Source organism: Podarcis vaucheri, assembly GCF_965113315.1.
Source record: "Podarcis vaucheri genome assembly, chromosome: 7".
Lineage (NCBI taxonomy): Eukaryota > Metazoa > Chordata > Lepidosauria > Squamata > Lacertidae > Podarcis > Podarcis vaucheri.
The window spans coordinates 71,864,459-71,886,618 of NC_138765.1; the positions used below are offsets into that span (position 1 = coordinate 71,864,459).

The window sequence follows — 22,160 nt, forward strand, 5'->3', positions numbered from 1 at the left end:
GGTGCCCAGATCCAAACATCAACAAAAACCACTGCCACCCCACTTGGGAACCCTCATGCAAAGTTTGGTGGCAATATCTCAGGAGGCGGTATGAACTCAGGCGGTATGAACTCATGCCAAAAAATGGGTGAAGTCACACCCAAAATGTTTCAGTACGCTATCTTAATTCAAAATGGCACCTGGAGTTCAAACATCAATGCATGCCTCATCTTAGAAACCTTCATCCCAAGGTTGGCAATGGTATCTCGAGAGGTGGCCAAACCTATCCCAGAAAACAGGAAAAGTCACGCCAAAGTGATGTTTCGTTCTGCCACCTTGAATCAAAATGGCGCACAGCATCCAAGCATTAATGTAGACGGCTGTCCCCACCTCTGAACAAACTACATTTCCTTTGTTGTTTTGAAAATAAATTATATTAAATAATAAAATTATTAATAAATTTTAATAAATACCTTTTTTTAAAAAACTGCATTTCCCTGGATTCTTGGGGAGAGAAACTGTGATTGTTTTAAATGATATAATACTGCTTTAAACGTTTAGCACAGCTGGGACCTAGGAAATGAGTGATGTTTTAATTTCTCCTGGGATTTGGGGGCAGATACGAATTTGGTGTGCCTGGGTATGGCCCAGAAAGAGTCCCAAGGGCCATACAGAGAGGCCTGGGGAAGGAGGGGCGCTGTGTCTTGGGTCTGAGATTACCCATCCCTGGAATAGATCCAGTTAGCCGGAAGTCTTCCTGCACCTGTTTTAGGGTCCACGATCAGCTCAAGCCTGCCTGGGGCCTCCCCTTTGCCCCACGTGAACAGGGTGCCCTGCTAAGGCGATCACTTGCACATCACCCAAAAGGAGGAAAGGGATTTGCCAGGAAAGGGAGGGCACAGATTTGTGTATACTTTTCATAGGCTAATTTATATGAATAGACGATAGACCAGGGCCAAATGAAGAGGCCCCGAGGCCTGAAAAGATTATGGTGCACACACACACCCGTAATTGGAGTTCAAGATATCAACAACATTAAACTGTGAAATGAAAATTTAACATAAAAAGGGTGGATTTATTGCAACGCATGGCAGGATCTGATTTCCTTGCGTTATTTCGATCTGCGTCAGTATGAAGGGACAGGATACCCAAATCCTGTCTGAAATCACCTCAGGCTTCAATAATCACCCCAGGCCTCAAAACTGTCCCAAACTCCTTTTGTCTTCTAAAAATCCAAAACAGCTTTTCTCTGCTCTCCTCTGCTCTATCACAAGATGCTGTGGCAAAAGGCAAAATGTTACTTTTAAAGGCTAATGAATAGGCTCTGTTCATAGCAGGCCTGAGAAACTGAATCTTCTCTCATTCTAGTTGCAACACCTTTGGACATGTTGAACCGTTCTCATTCCCCTTTCCTGGGAAGGGTGCCAAGAGTCCACAATAGTCCCAAGATAGCTTTCTGTTCATGCTCAGAGGAACCTCAACATGGGGCAGGACTCCTGAGGGAGGAGAAAGGGGGAGGGAACTAGAAAGGGGTATATATGTTTGTGCACATCACTGTGAACTCGTGCATGCTTTTTGTGACTTATCACACTTGCGCCTTCTACCAGTTCATGGATGGTAGAAATAAAACCTTTTTCTTCGAAACTATTCCTTGAGTGTCTGTTGACTCCCACTTCCCTTTTCCCAGGCGCAATATTTTCCCCACCCGAGGGCAAAGCCTCATAAGGCTACAAGTAGGATCGCTAACGATCTCCCGCTGTCGTGGGAGCTGCCTCCATTAAGGCAGACCGGAACCAGGAGCCTGTCCCACAGGATCTCCTAGAACATTGCTTGAAAACTGCCGCTCTGCAGGATGGAACGAGGAACTCTGGCCCACAATCGGAAGCCCCCTGGAATCCCGGAAGCAGAACCTTCGAGATAATTTGAACTGAAACGGACCTTCTCTGTTCCTGGACGCTGGGCCTGGTGCCTCCTGCCTGCAGATCCCAGAAACATAGCAGTACCTGCCTGCAGACCCACAGACATGCCGCCAACACCGTCCTCCTAATCCTGCCCGCAGCCGGCAAGATGCGAGCTAACCACAAAGGAGGGGTTTAACTGAAAATGCCAGTGAACCGCCTGGCTTCTCTGCTCTGCCTCATCACCACACAGGTCCTAAGCAAGATCCATGGTAAGACCCTTACGAGAAGGGCGGGGGACAAACGAAACCCAGAACCCAGAACCCCTTCTGTGACCGCCTTTGTAAAAAAAAAAAAAAAAATGGTTCTTAGATTTCATAGAATCAAAGAATTGGAAGGATCACTTAACCCAATCACCTGCAATGCAGGAAGCACAGCTAACATTTCTTGCCTGCCCGTAAGGTCACAGGACTGCATTATTGCAATGTCAAAGGTAATCTTTTTAAAATCTGTTAAAAGCAATGCATGATCGAGGGTGGGTCCCAAAAGTGTGTATCTCAGGTGTTCAGCATCCTGATGAAATCACCAGGAGACTTCAAATCAGCTAGCGCAGGAATGTCCAGCTTTTGTGTTAGTTGCCTCTCTTCATTTGGGGATAATTTGTGCCCGTTAGAACAGGGGGAGCAACATTTTTGGGGCTGAGGGCTATATTCCCTTGTGGATATTCAACCCCCTCTCTCTTCTGCACCCATCCATTCATTCTGTCTCTCTTACACACACAAACTCGAGTCCTGAGGCTTTTCACCCCAATGGCTGCATTCCCTTCTGGGTTGTTGTAAACAAAAATTGCCCTTTTCCCTTGTGGGGTATCCAAGAGCCCATATAAAGTCCTTAAATAGGTTCCCTATTGGTAGGAGAGAATAACAGGCCAACCAGAGAATATTGAGAAGCAAAGCAGCTAGTAAACTTGATCTTTATTGAACTGTTGCAACAGGGTGCTCCTCTCACCCGCAGGAGAGAGGAGGAACCCAGAAAAATGCCGCGCAAGGCCTTATAAAGACTTTTGAAATTGCCACCCTGTAGATCAAGACCACCCCCAGAAAAATCATACATACATCACAGAAGGGCTGTAACCTAAGACCACCCCTCAGATACATCATACCTACATCACAGAAAAGGCGGTCTTAAAACAGAAATTTGAATGTTGTTTTTCTCCTGTCATTGTTTATCTCCTGTCTGGCAGGTTACTTGATTGGATTGCCTGGGTAACCTGGCCAGTCTTTTGTAATGATAAATACTTAGTTCCTGGGCCAGGTCACAGGCTCACACCCTATTCAAACACAGACATAACCTTAAGACAGGATTTGTGAAGGAAAAGACAATGGGGAGTCTTCCATTTTCCTATGACCTAGCAGAGAAAACATTTGGTCAGTTTGGGAATCAAAATGGTTCCAGGTCGGTCTTCCTGTGCTGATCTATGTATGTGCTTGGTTGGTACACTTATGAACATTTAACATATATCTAAGACCTCAAAATTCCTATCACAGGGTCCGCAACGTTCAATGAACTTTACTCTGAACTGGGTAAGTCCCAGTATGTCCCACTCCAGGAAGTGGTGATTTAACATTTATTTGTGCCCTTTCTGACTACTGAAGCCATGCGCCTCCATTCTGAGGGTGGTGGCAGTGATCAACAATTTTGCATCTCTCCCTGGCCTCTCTAGATCCACATAAACAGGAATGTGTCACCAGGAGGATCCTCTGTCACCCGAAGGCCATTTGCCAATTTGACAAGCTGACATCTGATTACTATTGCCGGTGTCTGCCAGGCTACAAGGGGGATGGAATAAACAATTGCCAAGGTAAGTTAATACCTGTGTGCACATCTGCCTCTTATGGGGGGCAGCAGAGACCCGCAGTGGCTAGAATTCAGTCTTCTATACCACGTTAAAAACATTCCCTCTCGTGCACACAGATAACCCAAGGAACCCTAAAAATGCTTTTAGTGCAGTGTGTGTGTGATGGGGATGGGCGAATCTGTCTATTTTTGTTTCTCATTTTCCCAATCCTAAGTTTGGTTCTCCACATTTCCACATCTCATTGCATTCTTTTTTTAAGTCCTCGTGAAAATTAATCAGCATTTTAGTGCAGATTTCTCCTAATATACACAAGCTTCTACACAATTTTGCCTAATACACACATTTTTTACAGAGTAACTTTTCACCATATGGATTTTTGTAAGTCATATTCACTAATGCAGGCATATCCAAAGTCTGTTTCGGGGACCTAATCTAGCCCACTGGTTGATTTAATCCAGCCTCCGTGGCAGTATAAGTACTGAGGTAAAATCCTAAAAAAAGCTCAACAACTGACAACTTTGGTCGGGCCTCATGCATGTTCACTTCATCAAATCTGGCCCTCTTTGAAAAAAGTTTGGGCACCCCTGCATGCATTCGTTTTATGCACACTTTGCCCCAGTATATGTATTTTTGCACTCGGCTGCGGAACTGCACTGCAAGTTTCAGAAAACTGCAAATTTCAAAGGAAGGTTGTGCTTTGGTCCACATATTGTGTGAATTAAATGTGAATCAAATGAGAATTAAATACAAATTTCTCTTGTATCCCTAGTATCCAAGTATCTTGGAACTGGAAAGACCTGGATTCAATGTGTGTGTGTGTGTGTGTGTGTGTGTGTGTGTGTGTGATTAATTATTGTTTAATTGCTTCATGATGTTTTCTGGGGATGTGATTCATAAATGAAATAAGTGAATAATAATTACTCACCTTTGTAACATTGTGTGGTCTTGGTTGATCACTCTCCCTCCCTCTCCCAGCCTCCATTTATCCGATCTTTAAAAGAGGGATATGATTAAACGCTTCCTACACAAAGTTCTTCTGTGGAAGAAAGAGATAAAGACAGATACTGAAAGATAAATTTGTCGACTGAGAATTGCTGCCTATAATTAATAACAGAGACTAATATTGACCAGTCTGAAGCTATTGGAAGCATAAGTACTGGAATTTGGAATAAATCATTGTTCAGACTCTTAAAAATATTATTCAAACTTTTACTGACAGAACTCTTTTAAAATAAAAAAGATATATCAAATTTTGTTGTTGTTTAGTCGTTTAGTCGTGTCCGACTCTTCGTGACCCCATGGACCAGAGCACACCAGGCACTCCTGTCTTCCACTGCCTCCCGCAGTTTGGTCAGGCTCATGTTATCAAATAACATCTCCACAATATCAATACAATGCATTGTGCTGTCCAGCAAAAAGAGTCACATTTTAGAAAATATGAAATAATCCAAACAGACCTAAAAGCAAAGGTCTCTGTCTCTGTCTCTCCACACCCTGCATTCCAGCCTCCAGGCTGTTTACTCTCCCTTCAGGAGAACTTCGTTTACATGCTCACTCCATTGAGTTTGAGAGAAATGACTCAAAGGCAACTTGATTCAGAATGGAGATTTGCAACCCAATACCTCTCACATAATCTAAAGTCACAGCACTCACATGTTAGCTACCAGAGAAACAACGATCAGTTAATCGTTAACTTAGCAAGAGCTCAAAGTGTTCTCCTTGGCTTTAATATACTGTAGCCTCATTGAAAAACCTACCTACCTACCTGAACTGATCTCACTCTTTGTCTACATGCAGACCCTGGGTTCCGCATCACTATTTCCAACGCATCTGTTTGCGATGGGTTCGGAGAGCAGGTCTGTCTCCTCAAGGCAAGAGAGAGGAAAGTCACCTTCAACATCACGGTCTCTATCTTCGGCAAACGCCACCAACATGAAGTGAGGTGGTACAAATTCTACTCTGGCCAAAGCCCACAATTCTACAGGTATGCATGCGTGGAGTGCAGAATACAATCTGGTGTGTGTCTCTTAAGACGCAGCCCTATCTGTTGTCCTTTTCAAGGCAGCTGTTCACCAGAGGTGGATTTTGGGGAGCATGACTGGTTTGCCCGTAATGGGCACCGAGCTGAGAGGGTGACTCGGGAGCAGCGCAGCAGTGACTTAGAAAGCAAGAGGCAGGGAGGGGCTGGATTTTGGCATCACTCCAGTTGCCGCTAAAATCTGAAAGCCCCAGGTCCACCACTATGGCATTTGAGATGTCTTTCTAGTTCTGAGCCATTACAGAAACTTCCAACAATAACAAGAGGCTTTAAAACAGCCAATGAGTTGCTCCCTTCGAAACGAGACAATAAACACAAGGTAGGCACCACATGTACAATGTCACCAACAATGACACTGATTTCAGAAATTATTGCAGCCCCAAAGGCTGTTGGGCAGGACCACCCAAGGTGTAATTCTGCTCCCAAAGCTTATTGCCCGTTCCATGAATATGTGCGAATCCAACCAGAGTGTAAAAATGTCTTGTGGGTTGTTTCATGCAGTTTGCCCATAATAGTGGCTGAGACAGAGGAAGAAGATTTTGTAGACCAGATCCTATTCCAGCTAAACTCTGTCAATTTCCTTCCCCAAGTCCTGTTCCCAGATGGATTTCAAGCCTGAGGAAGGAGCATATAAGGTGTTGAGAAGTGCTGTAAAATATGAAAATGATGCGTAGATGGTACTTTACATCTAATAAATGATCTAAAATGTATAAGAAGGTTCCTAATAATTGCTGGAAGTGTAAACAGGTAGATGGATGGATGGAGATATGTGTGTGTGTGTGTGTGTGTGTGTGTGTGTGTGTGTGTGTATTCCATACATGGTGGACTTACAAGAAAATGAGGGTATTTTGGGAAATGATACATGATAAGATAAAAAAAGATGTTTAAAATGAGTATGTCCGAAAAGCCTGAAGCATTTCTGTTATGGATTATAGGGACAGAAATCCCCACCCCACCCCGCCAAAATGCTAAAGTTGTTCATGTATGTGACAACAGCAGCTAGGATTCCACATGTGCAGAAATGGAAGGAAGATGTTCCAACCAAAGAAGAATGGATAAGTTAAGATAAGGAACTATGCAGAGCTGGCAAAATTAACAGCAAAATTAAGAGAATCTAGTGATGAGTCTTTTATGGAAGATCGGATGCCTTTTTCGGACTATTTAAAGAAATATTATAGTATGATGAACTCACAAGCAGGATTTGAGCTACAAGCAGCAGAAGGAATTAGATCATGGGTAGGCAAACTAAGGCCCGGGGCCCGGATCCGGCCCAATCGCCTTCTAAATCCGGCCCGCAGACGGTCCGGGAATCAGTGTGTTTTTACATGAGGAGAAGGTATCCTTTTATTTAAAATGCATCTCTGGGTTATTTGTGGGGCATAGGAATTCATTCATCCCCCCCAAAAAAAAATATAGTCCGACCCCCCACAAGGTCTGAGGGACAGTGGACCGGCCTCAGCTGAAAAAGTTTGCTGACCCCTGAATTAGATTATAATATTGTGATTTGATAGACAGAATATGGGGCTGCAGCAGAAGGGGAGAAACAACAACTCCATGCGGAAAGGGGTGAGAAGTTGACAAAAAGAAGGGAAAAGACTAAATTGTGCTTTGACTGTATATGTTGAAAATGTTGAAACTTAATGAAATGTAATTGGAAAGAGACAGAGAGAAGCACTGAGAAACCGAATGCAGGCAAGGCTGAAATGGTTTCAAAGCTTGAGAGTGTATCTTGGGAGCTGAAATTAAATGGCTTATTTGGTACATTCTCAGCCATCACTTACCCCATGGACGTTGCTTTGCAGCTATCGGAGAAGACTGGCGCTTGGGAAGAACAGGCCTCTGAGGGTAGCTGTGCATGAACGTGGGCAGGCGCTGACAATACTTTCAATCAAAGAGGATGATTTTTACCCAAATCTTTTCTGGGCAGAAGTGAAACCGAGCACAGCACCCACCAAGGCGGCCGTGGTTGAGGCCTATGACCTGACAGGCTTCCAGCTGTTAAATCCTTCCAATCTGAGATACTATTTTGCTCTGGATAGCATGCCTATAGGTAAGGCAACTTTTTAATTCTCCCCTAGATTTGTTGCAACTTGGCTCAGCAGATATGCTCAAGGAAGGAAGGAAGGAAGGAAGGAAGGAAGGAAGGCCGATGCTCATCCTATATAAGAATAGTATAACATTAACATGTCTCCACTCCTCATGTCAATCCTGCCTTAAAATAGCAGCAGACGTAAGTTTCAAATCTGGTCATTTCCTCTCCATACAATGAGATGAGAATGAATACACACACACACACACACACACACACACTCACACTTCCATATTTCTACATACCAAAGGAGGTCCCCTTCCCGTACACACACTGAGTGTGTAGAAACCACAACCTTGTTTCTGACCAGATTCATTTCACTTCCAAATTAGCACCCAGATTCACTGTTAGAGGAGACGATTGTCATTTTGACTGAATTTTGCCGAAAGTTGGACTGTTGGGTGAATGATGAAAACCCCAAATTCATGTAAATGCTGCACAAGTTAGGAAATTAACGCAGACTGAGCAGTTCAGCCCTTTCTTTGTTGGATGTTATTATTTTTTAAATGGTCTGAGAGCAGTGTAAACACGAGACAAGTAGCTGTAGGAGTGTAAGAGGATGTAATAGGACAGCGGGTGGAAGGAGATGGTCTCGGTGCTAGTGGGGCACTTTCCCAACAACCTGCCTTCTTATTTAAAGTTGGTCTAGAGTGTGTCAGTTTCCTCTTCCTTAGTCCTTGCAAAACTAAGCAGGGAAGATGACAGGGACAAAACTGGAATTGTTTGGCTTTGCCATTGGTCTGCCATTAGCTCTGGCTCCATCTGTCATTGGCTGTGGATCCACCTCCTGGATCCATCTCTCTAGAGGCCTTCTGCCCTACCAGCCCCTGCAGCAGAGGTGGGGAGCCAGATGTTGTTGGACTCCCAACTCCCATCAGTGCCGCCCGGCTTGACCAAATGGTCTGGGATGATGGGAGTTGTAGTTGCGGGGGGTTAATTTCAGCAAAGGCAATGAATACAGCGTTGCACTAGCCTATTCACTGAGGAGGTGTACCTGCTCCTTAAGCCAGGAGTAGCCAATATGGTGCCCCTCCAGATGTCGTGAGACTCCTGCTCCCATCAGCCCCAGCTAGCATAGCCAATAGCCAGGGGTGGTGATGGGAACTTTAGCCCTACTTCATCTAGAGCAGGATTCTCCAAACCTGGGTGTCTGGCTCTTTTTGGACTACAATCCCCATCACCCCTGATGAACTTTATTACGGTCACAGACCAGGATAAAAAAACAACAACAAAAAACAGCAACATATAAATAAAATAGCAGTTAGAATTTTTTTTTTACTGATGTTGGAGCAAATAAGGATAAAGAAACAAGCATAGGATAAAACGTCTGAATAAAATACAAGATTAAACACGGATAATGGATGGATAAAATCTGATAATTAAAACAGATAAGAACTAAAACCAAATAAAAACATGCAGTTAAAACACCTGTAAGAGTGTAAGAACTAAAACAACTATAAGAGGCTGCAGAGTAGAAGCCTCTGAAATGGAGGACACTCACAGCATTAGAAACTGATATGCAAATATGGTTAAAACAGACAATTAAAACAATGTATAACAATAAATTTAGAAACAATGTGCTACAATAAACTATCCCAGGGAGTTGACTCAGAGTCACACATGAAACCGAGTTTGTGGATTTACATGCCGGACTATTTTGAGTTGGGCGATGGTCTGCGCCTACAGATTTGTACACAGAATCTGGCAACCATCCAGGTCTTCTTCTGATCACATCCCTGATGACTGGTCCTGCTGGCTAGGGGTGATGGGAGTTGTAGTCCCAAAACAGCCGGAGACCCAAGCTTGGGGAACCCTGATCTAAAGCTTTGCAGGTTTCCCTCCTCTGCCCCGTAGCCATGAGTCGATTCCCTTGACATGGCAGCTCATGACCCAGTGCATCGAGAGGTCTCTCTGTTTTCTTCTGCTGCTTCTATTTTTAGAGGTCGGAGAGTTCTTGGAAGGGGACAACGTTGCCATCCACTTGCCGAAATACCTCCAGCTTCCTCCGTCCAGCTTCGTCCGGTGGATCAAGGAGCCCCGCCCCATGACGCTGCTGGACAGCCATGCAGTGGTGTTGGCCAATGGCCTGGATGAGATTGAGATCAGAGGATTAATGTACGCTTGCCATCATCCGGGTGCTTTCAGGCTCAGCCTATAAACAGAAAGGTGTCCTCCAACTTCCCACTTTAGGGGGAGGGCTTATTTATTTTGATGGTGACTGCCATGAGAATCTTGTGGGAACTATGAAAAAAAACCCACAGTTTAATGTAAAGGGGGTGGGGGTGGGATCACTTCTTGGTGCATTGTAATGCTGAATGTTTATATTTTAATTTTTGCATCCTAGGCTTTTAAGGAGGCCTCTTTGGTTATCAAGAAGTATATATATTTATAATAATCTTCATAATAAATTGTATGCGTCAGGGGTGGGGAAACGTGTGGCTCTCCAGATGTTGTCAAATTCCAGTTTCTAGCAGCACCATCCAGCATAGCCAACAGGGAAGATGGGAGTTGTAGTCCAGCAATATCCTCACTGAGAAGGCTGACACCATGCAATTCAAAGGTTCTTCACTGGGGAGAACAGGTTCCAGCTGCTCCTGACACAAGAACGTAAGAAAAGCCTGCTGGATCAGACGAACGGCCCATCGGCTCTTCCCCTCCTGTGGTTTCCAGCAAGTGGGATTCACAAGCATTCACAAGCCTTTGATCACAGAACCAATCTTTGTTCTGTAAGGACCTGATCTTCTAACACAGTAGCCCCTACATTCTGGGAAGGAAGGGCGTTGTGTATCATAAGAACATAACAAGAACCTCCTGGATCAGGCCCAATGGCTCACCTAGTTCAGCATCCCTGTGGACACCCAGATGACCCCATGGGAAGCCCAAACGCAAGACCTGTGCACAGCAGCACTCTCCCCTGCTATGCCTTCTTTCAACTGGTATTCAGAAACAACCTGCCTTTGTCAGGGGAGGCGGTGCATAGCCATCAAGGCTAGCAGTCTCGATATCCTCCATGAATTTCTCTAATCCTCCTTTAAAGTTGGTGGCCATCACTGTCTCTCCTGTGGGATCAAGATTCACAGTTCATGCACTGCATGAAGAAGTACTTTTTAAAAACCTGTCCCAAATATTCCAGCATTCAACTGCACTGGAGGTCCACGTGTTCTAGTCTTACTAAGGGATGGAAGAAGCAATTCTCCATCTTCTGTCTCTGTGCCATACATAATTTTATAAAGTTTTAACTAAGTTAGAGTATGTGCATGTGGGAGAGAGAATGTGTGCACGTGAGTGTGCCTAGAACTGAGCATTTCTAGATATTTTTGCTCTTCGGGTTTCAAGATTTCATGAAGCATATCTCACCATTGTTATCCCTTTCCTCGTCTCTTAGGGACACTGACTTTGGCTATTTCCGAGCACTTGTCTACGATTTTAGCCCTGATGTCCCCGGAAGGGTGTTAAACGCTCAGAGACTCTTCTTAATAAATAGGGGTATGGAATCTCACCCTCCTCCTCTCTTTTTTAAAAATCCTGTTGTGGTTAATGGTTGTTAAAGTGATACACAACAATTCTTTTATTGATTGTCAGTTTATACCCAACCATCCCAGGTTTCGCTGTGCAATAGCTTTGGCTACACAAATGAACAAACAATGCCTGAATAGCTCAGTTGGTTAGAGCGCGGTGCTAGTAATGCCAAGGTGGCAGGTTCGATCCCCGTATGGGACAGCTGCATATTTCTGCATTGAAGAGGGTTGGACTAGATGATAGGGTCCCTTCCAACTCTACAGTTCTTTGACTCTAATATTATAGGTATTAACTATTCTGCGCCAAAGTATGTTCAGAGCAGCTTACAATGGTGTGGCCAAACAGTACCTGCAACAACAATTTCAACCAGTTTAAAATACAGCCCAGTGTCCTTTCTCAATCCATTCACTTCATCTGCTAGATATTTTGGAAAGTGGTTTGTTTGTCTGTCTGTCTGTCTGCCTGTTTGTTTGTTTGTTCTCTATACGTTTGGACACCTCTCGAGGTATCATCACCAGACTTGGCACAAGGGTTCTTGAGGTGGGGATGGCAAACTCCGTTACTGTTTGAATTCCAGGTGCCATTTTGAATCAAGATAGTGGGCCAAAACATGACTTAGGACTGGCTTCACGCAATTTTTTGTGTGACACGTCCAAACTCACAAATTGTAGCCGTTTTTTTAAAAAAGCCATCCTTTTTTATTTCAAAAAATATCTGGGCAACACTCCCTGCTAACAAAATATAAAACAGAAGCATATGAAAAACAAGATGAAGCAAATGACACAGTGGAAATTTGATCATTGAAACATTTTGGAATCATAAATATACAGCCTCTATATTCCTAAATACTGTGTCAGAAAGGCCGTGCTTGGTACTCTTTTTAATCTGAAGACCCTGTTGTGGTATCCGGTGTCTGTGTTCAAGTTTCTGCTGTTCACGTGTTTCCTATCAGATATCAGCAAAACCTGCAATGGAGGCCGGGACGAAGAAAACTGCAAATGCAACCCAGGATTTGAGGGAAATGGTATACACTGTGTTGGTAAATAATTGTGAGCTTTGCTTCTTCTAGCCTTTATTTTAGCATAGTCCATAATGATCATAATGCTGCTATAAACAACCATTTTCCCCCTACATATAGCGTTGATGCATGAATTATTGTGACATACACACAAACTGAGCCATTTTGTGTGATGCCACACACCCCACAGCATCCATTTTTTGTGTGTGGCCCCACAACACTGCCTTAAAATTCCTGTTGTGTCCGTAGGCTGCAAAAAGATTGGCAAAGCCTGTGCTAGAATGCCCACAGCTCAGTAGTAGGACACATGCCCTGCATGCAGAAGGTCCCAGATTCAATCCCTGGCATCTCCAGGCAGGGCTGGGATGGAGCCTTGTTGGAAACCCTGCAGTGCTGCTGCCAGTCAGTGTAGACAATATTGAGTGGAAGGCAGCTTCTTAAATCCCTGTTTAAATCACCCCTGTATTCAGAACCATGAGGACTGGGACCTTGCTTTATTTTTAAGGGAAGGGCCACCATCCAGCTCCATTTAAAAGGATTCAGGTGGCAGGGGAAGGGCTGGAGAGCTGCTGCCAGTCAGCGTAGACAATGCTGGGCTTGATGGGCAAATCTCTCTGTGTGTGCACATGTACATAGAGCATGCTCCTATATAGTCTCGTTTTCTTCTTTTCTGCAAAGACATAGACGAGTGCAAGGAGGAGATGCCCATGCATTGCCTGGCTGAAGCAACCTGCATCAACACATACGGATCATATTTTTGTCGCTGCCCAAAAGGCTTGGAAGGAGATGGCGTGCTCAGCTGCATAGGTAGAGGGAACGTCAATGTCTCTGGTTGTGAAGAATAGCTGGGCTGGGCTAGGCTGGGGAAAATGTGTCCCCTCTGGGTATTGCTGCAGAGTCCCTCACCACCAATGTCATTGCATTAATATGATTTATTGCCCACTGTTCACCCCAAGGTCCTAGCTCAATTTAAAATACAACATTAAAAACAGTTTGTTTGTTTTAAAAATGCAATCACAATAATAACAGGGTGGGTCCCAGGGATATACAACTTGAGTGCCCAAGGCTAAGGTAAAGAGGTGCAGCTTTAGCATACAGTACAGTGAAGGTTCCAGACACATACCTGTGGAGAGGAGTTCTACTACCTGGGGGCTGCCACAGAGAAGGCCCTCTCCTGGGCCACCACCGCCTTTGCTTCTGAGGGTGGTAGAATTACCATTTAACCTCTGCCAATCTTAGCACCCAATGGGGGCCTGTAGGAAGGCAGGCAGCCTTTCAGATACTTGGGGCCTTAGGGCTTTAAGCACTCAAGTAAGCAGCTAAAATTCGGCCAGGAACGGACAAACATTGTGGCTGTTTCAAAATAGGGGCTATGTGAGTCCCAAATGGAGCCCCAGTAACCTGACCATGGCATTTTGGAACCATTGAAGTATACACATCTTCAAGGGCAGTCCCATGCAGTGTGGATTGCAGTAATCCAGTCTGGCTAACAGAGCATCTCTGAACCTTGGCTGTGCCAGTTGGAGCTCATGGGCATTTTTTGGGGGTGTGTGTCCAACAATATCTGGAGTTTTATCACCTCACCACTTACAGGTCCCCCATTTCTGGTCCGTAATGGGTGGCCTGTAGCTCAGGTGTAGTAGACCTGACTTTGCATGCAGAAGTGGTAGAGATTCCAGGCTCAATCCCTGGCAGCCCCAGCAGACATGGAGAAAAACAGGTCTGAGACATGACTTCCCATTGTGCAGCTTCTCTCTCACCCCCACCTTTTAGACATTGACGAATGCACCAGGGATTCCCATGCCTGCAACCAGGACGCGACGTGCCTGAACACCCTGGGATCCTACTTCTGCGTTTGCCAGAGCGGATTTATCGGTGACGGTGTTCACTGCGAAGGTAAGTTGCACAGATTGCCAAAAAAAAAAAAAAAAAGTCCTGCTGAATCAAATGGAATAGGCATTTTACCCACCACCCTGTTTCCAGAGAGGGACAAGCCAGGTGATTTCAGGAAGCCGGCAAGCAAAGCGCGAAGGAAACAGACCATCCCTTATCATTTGCCTTTGTAATGACCATTATTCAGAGATATACTGCCCCAGAACATGGCGGTTTTGTTGAACTAAAGCAGCCGTATTGCAAACTTTGCCCATAAGTGCCAATTTCGAAGGATAGCTCTTATTGGGTCCACATATTTCTTTGAGGAAAGTGTGAATTTGACTTTGGCTTTAAACGTGGACTGAGTTGAATTCCCCACTCCATCCCTACGCTCTATAACCAATCAGATTTGTAGAATGGCTCCAAACTACTATGAGAGAAAATGAAACTACCTCCCGCCGTCCCGCTTTCTCTACACCATTCATATTATTAAGACTTTCATGTCTTCCTATAATTGTGGGCTTTATCCCTAAACTGAAATGTCCTGTCCCTTGACCGTCTATGTTACTCTTTCCTAGTTGTATGATATTGTTCTGGAAACAAGTTGATTATTTATGGGAGAAGTGTGTGTTGGATGGTTATAAATGAGCAGGAGAGAATAGTTTACTTAGTAATTACACTTCCTCTTGCTCACTTGTGTGAGAATGCAAATATGTATTTCAGCAGAGTTAAAAGCCACCATCCATCCACATCTTATCTCTATAAGCTATTATGACAAGGTTGAATAACCTTTTAGAACAATTATGATATCCAAGGATGCTTTCGGCAGACTTGGATTGTCTTTTCCCATTTTTGTTTGTTTGTTCCCCTCTGAACAAAGAAATCACTCTGTTTAGTAAACAAGAAAAATACAAGGTTTACTCACATCAAAAGTCTTGCCAGGATCCAACATGTTACAGGGAGGACAATCAGGCAGGCAGTAATCCTTAAACGTTACAGATAGCCATAGTTCAAAATGGAGATTGCTACCTGGAGGAGAGCAAAGAAACATCGTCTCCCATCACAGGCAGGAAAAAAATGAGTGTGTGACCCGACAGAAGAGGCAGGGATTAACCCATTGTCTTTTTCCTGTGACCAGGTTTGGGGGTATGACATCATAGAGTCCCCTCTGTACTGGTTCTGAAACTCCACGGTGCCATTGCCCCTGTTTGTGACTGCCTGCCAATCGTGCATTTGAGATTTGGGCTCCACATCCTCCCACATGGTGTGCATGTGTGTATTTTAGCCGGTGTTTGCCCCTCTCTTCTCCTGTTACAGCAAAAAGCAACTGGTCCCCATGGTCTCCGTGGTCCGTCTGTTCCGCCACCTGCGGCCTCCAGAACCAGATGCGCATCCGGCAGTGCACTCACCCGCAGAGCGGCATGCGATGTGTGGGCCCTTCTGCTGATCTCAAGCTCTGTCCTAAGACGCAACCCTGCCCATGTAAGCTGGCCTTCACTTCTTAAGCTGGAGCAGGCAGACCTCCCTTGCAAAAGGCACATCTCCACTGCAAAAGCACGTTTGTTTTATATCTTCATGGGAGCCCACCAGACAACTTCCAGTTGTGCTCACACCGCTAAAAGGGTGGTCATATGCAAGTCCAGATTTCAGTGCCAGTTATGCTTGTAAGCATTGGGAAGGGGGTGTGACACTTACATTTCCAGTTAGTGCATATCCCATAACCTCCTCCTGAGAAATCTCACAAATTTTTATACCGGAAATGTTCTGGTTTATATTTGTTTCACTTTTGCTCTGCTGCAGCCCCTCTGGACAGCAATCATGTGGAAGCCTTGGGGAAGCATCCCAGAACAATTAATAAAGCAGAATAAATTCATCTGTAATGTGGCACCACTCTTCTTGTGTCAAAAACATGTTCCAGAGTATGCTTTCAATAAACCACCAGTCTGGAAGGGCCCATGGTTTCTCCCAGAGAATCCTGGTTTGTTCTTGCAACTAGGGATGGATGAATCCGCCAGTTCTGATTTCTCTCAGTTTCTAGTTTCTCCAGTCTTGAAGTTCAGTCCTCCACTTTCCCAAGCACTTTGCATTTCTTTCTTTCTTCTCTCTCTCTCTTTTTAAAAATCCCCATGGAAATGTGTCATTGTTTCAGTGCAAATATATGCTTATACACCCATTTCCATTTGCATTTGCATTGCGATGCGCACTTTCCCCTAACTTATGCATTTAAATGTGTGTTGTTTTATTGGAGAACTGCACCACAAAATTCAGAGGAGTGCAGATTCTGAAGGGCAGTTGTTCTTCATGTTGCATATATGCCATTATTGATTTAGAAAGGGTGAATTAGGCAGTTTCTCATTTAAATGCAAACAAAACCTGAATTCTACCCTGTACCTATTCTGAGATGCCCCTCCCTTCCCCCTCCCCTACTCCCCCTTTGTCAGAGGATCACACATCTCTTTCTGATCTCACAGCACCTCTTATGTCCTTTGCCACTTGACTGCTTTTTATCCCCTCTTCCCTATTGTTTAACTCAAGTCTCCTCCATTCTCCTCCTCCATTCTCCTCCCACCCTCCCATTCCTATTTCCTTGTGTGTCAAGTATTTTTAGATTGCGAATCTTAGAGCTGCTCAGCTGCTCTTAGACACACTCTCTCTTTTCCCCTTTTCGCTAAAAGGTATGGAATAAATGCTGTGAATAAATAAAGTCAGGGTGGAGAAAAACCAGAGGAAATAGCAAAGAGCAGAACTGGGAAGATCCTAGCACTCAAAACACATGCACTTAGCCACTCACTGGCTATTGTGCAACACCAGTCATGTTCACAGAAGAAGAAGGAGGAACCTGCTTGTCCAAAACTGATGTAGAGAATTGGTGAACAATTTTCTCCTTTCTTTCCTTTAGACAACGGCCATTGGTCAGAGTGGTCACCCTGGTCCATGTGTTCGGAGAAGTGTTCTGGGATCAAGAAAAGGATTCGAATCTGCGACAGCCCTGCTCCTTCCGGAGGGGGCCTGCCTTGTGAAGGGGAGAAGGAGGAGCTTGCAATGTGCAACAACAGCCAGTGCCCAGGTGCAGCCATCATCTTGCGGAGGGATTGGGCGAGCATAAAGGGGACCTTGCTGGGAGAAGCATAAGGCAGTGTTTCCCAACCTTTTTTGGGCAAAGGCACACTTGTTTCATGAAAAAAATCTCGAGGCACACCACCATTAGAAAATGTTTAAAAAATTAACTGTGCCTATATTGACTATATATAAAGTATATATAAAGTGTATATATATATATATATATATATATATATATATATATATATATATATGCTTTCGTAGATTTTCACGGGTACAGGAATGCAGGTTTTGGTGTCTTCGGGTGTCTTCCCGTGTAAGAGTCGGGGTGTCTGTGCGACGTTTCGACGAGATCTCACTCGTCATCTTCAGGCTGGTGCTGGAACAGAGCAGAATCTGGTGTTTGAGTTCCTATAAATACTGTTGAGGGGTGTGGTGTATAGCCTCCAACGTTCTGGGCAGAGAGGAAGTTCCTAGATTAGTGTGCCTTTTCTTCTTTTGTTCCTTAATTACTTGAGGGATATCTTGAGTGATTTCATGAGTGATATTCTGAATACCAGTGGGTGGGTCATTAAGTGTAGATTAGTTGCTAAAGCTTTTGTGTCTTGACCTCTTGTCTTTATAGTATATATAAAGACTATATATAAAGTATATATAAAGACTACGGATTTGTGTCACTGCCCATTTCCATGAAAGATTTATTCATGCATTTTGCACAATGCCACAATCCCACATGCAACTTTTAAAAAGGATGGGAAACACGGCTATGCAGCTGAGGGTGCACCGCTTATTGCCAGCAGTGCAAAATAGCTCTGCTTTGCTAATACCTGTTTAGCTGAGTAGGAAGGAGTTACAGTCCAGCAGCGTAGTCCTGTGTTATCCTAGTGCATTGGCCTTTTCAGGAAATTGGAGTCAGCGGGCACAGTTGTGAAAGCAGGGGACAGATTGGAGGTTTCAGCCTTGGGTATCTGGATGCCTGGCCTACCCAAAGATGGAAAGCAAGGGCAGACGAGCAGACCTGGTTGCTGTCTGACTGTATGCTTAGAGCAGGGCTGGAGAAGGGGCGCGGGGCGGGGCTGACGTCGGTCATCTGGAGGCCTGTCCCGGAGAGACGGAGGCACGCACTCCCCTGGACCACCTTGACGCGCATGTCGTAACCCGGGCCACCTCAGTCGTGCGAATGCGCGCCCAGCCAGGCCTCCCCCGCCGCGCTTCCCATTGCTGGGATTTGCCCGGCTTTCAGTCTCAAGGGAGGGAGGGAGGCTGCTCAAGACGCGAGTCGGAGAGGCGGCCTTCCGGCGGCTACGAGGGAGGATTTCGCCCCGCCGCCTCCACGACCAGGCCTTCGCTTCACCCAGGCGCCCCATCCCTCCAGCTTTTGCACGCGCCTCCTTCCCGCACGCTTATGCACCCGTTCTTACGTGCAAAAGGCGGTGGCAACTGCAGCTCCTCCTCCTCTAGAGACGAGGCGGGCGCTTGCTGCTGCTGCTGCCACTCGCTGGAAGCTCGCGATGGCTCTCCGTCAGCGAAGGCTTAATGGTTCCTCCCCTCCTCCTCCCCCCCGCTTCCAGGACGAATGGTACAGCTGGAGAAAGAGCGACACTCGAACTCCCGTGAGAAGGAGGAGCCTCCGACTCCCCTTAACACCTTCCGCGCCAGCTGCGGCTCTCCCTCTCTTACAACAGCCCTTCACATTTCAAGCAGTATCTCCTACCACTTTAAGGAGCAGCAACTTACCCCCCCCCCAAGGAATCCTGGGAACTGTATTTTGTTAAGGGTGCTGAGAACCGTTAGACTCCCACGGCACACCAGGCAACATCTCGCGGCACACTAGTGTGCCGCGGAACACCGGTTGGGAAACACTGGCATAAGGCACCTTTTGGGCTTGAATGCTGAATCCTTAGAAACCTTGAGGGAGTTCCCCAGCTGTGAAGCTCTTCCCAAAAGGCGATGGCGATGGGTTGGACTGGCAGGTGACTCTTACATCAATACACCAGCAACAGGGCAGGGTCCTCTCTTACATCTGAAGGCAGCAGACAAATGTAGAGGGCACTTCACTGCCACTCCTCGTCCATCCCTGTGTCTGCCACCTGAGGCTGCCGCTGCCTCTTTTTGCCTAATGCTAGGGCCGGCCCTGCCTGAAAGCATCCAAGAACAGGCTGCTGGATGGGTCTTTGGTTTGATTCAGCAGGGTTCATCTTACATTCTCACATTCCCTTTCCCCAAGACAAGGACATAAGGAGAGCCCTGCTGGATGAGGCCCCACCAGTCCAACATGCTGTTCTCACAGTGACCATCCCACGGATCGCTTGTTCCTTCCATACTTTTCAATGCACTTCCCCATCACTTTCCTAACTGCAAAAGTCTTATTTCTTCAGCATGATGCTTTCACCTGCCTCCCTTTAATTGTCCAAACCTAAAGTATGCACTTGAATATTTCATAGAAAATACTGACCACCTGGAGGCAGCGGAATATCATGGGCTGACCCAGCCAGTGGGAAGCCCAAACTGAACCCTTTGCTTTCTCTCTGCCTCAGTTGACGGAATGTGGTCTCCCTGGGCATCCTGGACTCCCTGCCCCGTCACCTGCGGACTAGGAGTCGTGAGCCGATCTCGACAGTGCAATAGCCCTGCCCCACAGCACGGAGGGAATAACTGCAGTGGGCATGGGTATGAGGAAGGCTCTTGCGGATTTCCGGTGAGAGAAGCAGGTTTTTGAAATCGTGGCTACAAAGGACAGGAGAATGTTTTCAGACAGGGCTGGCGAACCTGTGACTACAACTCCCATCACCCTTGGCCATCCTTGGCTCAAATTCTGGGAGGGGAGTACCCAGATCAGGATCATTGCACCCGTGGAGGGGGATTTAATTGTTTTACCATGTCCCCTTCCAGGACAAGTAGCAGTTTTGGAGGAAGGGTTTTAATTTAGATAGCAGGCCAAAGGGAAAGGGCTAAGGGATTTTGCCACTAGCAAACTACTTTCCAAAAGCATTCTGTCCCACACGGTTGTTGTTGCTCTTGTTGCTGTTTTTAAAAGGCAAGCATGTCCTGTGCTTTCTGTTCTGAAAATTGCAGTGGTGAGGTTTGAGCAATGCACAGAAATTCAGCATCTCCAACCTGCAGATTGCGCGTGCCCCACCACAATCTTTCAATATGTTGTCAGTCTGGATATTGACACACTCTTCTGTCTCATCTCTCTCTCTCAATTTTATTTATTTATTGCATGCAGGAGGCTTACTGCAAATACCTGCCCAAACCATCTGAATCTATAATAACAGGGAAACTGATTCAATGAGTACCCAAACATTGGTCAATGGGAAGAATACCAGCAGCCGGCCAAGTATGGCTTCTCTCAGTTTGTGGGCCAAACTTCATGGTGTTGTAAAGGATAATCCACCCACTGCTTAGTGAGAATTGGGGCCAGTGCAGAACCATTCTCAGGTGCCCAGAAGCTAATGGAAGGGGGGGAGGGAGAGGAAAGGAAAAGAATAGCACCAATGGACAACTTTAGCAAAGAACGGTTTGGGAAGAAAACGTTGGAACCGTATTAATTGCACTGAGAAACACCTGGAGTTGAGTATCTTCTCTGGAATGAAGCATCCTGTGAAATATCATGCACGACTATGTCCACAGTTAATGGATTTTGCATGGGTGCACAAGAGTCATTGGAAATGAACACAGATGTCATGTTTGTAGAGGGGCCTGTGCACTGTGGTCATTTGAGGAACCCAGACCACAGTAAAGCAGATGATGGGAGGAGTTTCTGGTCCCAGGCAGCAAAGGGCAGAGACTGGTCAATGATGAATGTGATTAAAGTTCCCCCAGCTTTTATACTGAATCAAATTGTTGTTGCTGTTGTTGTTGTTGTTGTTGTTGTTGTTGTTGTTACTACTACTACTACTACTACTACTACTACTACTATTCTACTCTTTGCAAGGCTTCCGCAGCATCCTTATTACCCTGTGAAACAGAAAGGACTTTAACTTGTAGGGGTGTTCAGTGTGGCATAGGTTTCATGCATCCATCACAAACGACCAACCTTCTCCTAGAAGACATTTTGCTGCATGAAATGGAGGAAAATTCAGGACAGACGAAAGAGCACAACGTGTCTTTAAACTATGGAATTTGCTCCCACAAGAATTAATGGTGGGGACCAATTTGGAGGGCTTCAAAAGGAAATATAGGCAAATCCTGAAGGGTAAGGCTACCCTTGACATAAAACCAGTTGAAGAAGGTGGCAAGTGGGGAGAGTTCTGTTGCATTCAAGTCCTGCCTGCAGGCTTCCCATTGGCATCCATTTGGCTGCAGAATGCTGGACGAGATGAGCCCCTAGCATGGTCCAGCAGGGATTAGTCCTATCCTGCATACCCACCTTTGATGGCTTTGAAGGGGGGTAAGGCAATTGGCAATTGGCCATGTTTACCCTGCAATATCAGAGGTTTTCAGATCCCGGTTTGTGGGCCTCCCAAAGGCATCTTTGGCTGGGTGCTGAGAGAACAGGAAGCTGTACTAAAAGTGCCTTTGGCCTGATCCTGCAGGGTACTTCTTACTTATTGTGGCAATTCAGCACTCAACTGGACTGGTAATAGATCTTACTCCTGCAGTGTTGACGGGATAGCATTCTTCAAAGCACGTGAGGGGAGCAGACTAGTTTAGAGGGTAAAGGGCAGGGGGGGGGGGCTCAGTCGGTTGAGCATGAGACTCTTAATCTCAAGGTTGTGGGTTTGAGTCTTGTGCTGGGCAAAAGATGCCTGCGCCGCAGGGGGTGGCCCTTCCAACTCTACGATTCTATGTGGCTCTCACAGCTCCAACAGCTCCCCTAGTGCTGT

General features: G+C 45.6%; 1 protein-coding gene across 2 annotated transcripts; it reads left to right on the plus strand.

Annotated features, from left to right (window-relative positions):
* Positions 1–1,872: 1,872 nt before the first annotated feature.
* On the plus strand, positions 1,873–21,162 carry LOC309536020 (uncharacterized protein). Of its 2 annotated transcripts, none has more exons than XM_082229588.1 (13): positions 1,873–2,149; positions 3,601–3,738; positions 5,533–5,719; positions 7,576–7,823; positions 9,803–9,977; positions 11,248–11,348; positions 12,334–12,405; positions 13,078–13,206; positions 14,173–14,295; positions 15,589–15,753; positions 17,171–17,338; positions 19,869–20,029; positions 20,561–21,162. In XM_082229588.1, the coding sequence occupies exons 1-13, from the start codon at positions 2,083–2,085 to the stop codon at positions 20,624–20,626; spliced, it is 1,800 nt and encodes a 599-aa protein (XP_082085714.1). In that variant the 5' UTR covers positions 1,873–2,082; the 3' UTR covers positions 20,627–21,162. The 2 variants fall into 2 exon arrangements, with proteins under 2 accessions (XP_082085714.1, XP_082085713.1); XM_082229587.1 differs by having other exon boundaries at positions 1,874–2,149; positions 12,334–12,420.
* The last annotated feature ends 998 nt before the right edge of the window (positions 21,163–22,160 follow it).

Bases quoted from the DNA above. Each gene is read 5' to 3' on its own strand.
- LOC309536020 (XM_082229587.1), top strand. From the start codon at position 2,083: ATGCCAGTGAACCGCCTGGCTTCTCTGCTCTGCCTCATCACCACACAG. The intron at 5,720-7,575 runs GTATGCATGCGT...GTTGCTTTGCAG, and splicing joins CAAAGCCCACAATTCTACAG to CTATCGGAGAAGACTGGCGC. The intron at 17,339-19,868 runs GTGCAGCCATCA...TCTCTGCCTCAG, and splicing joins CAACAACAGCCAGTGCCCAG to TTGACGGAATGTGGTCTCCC.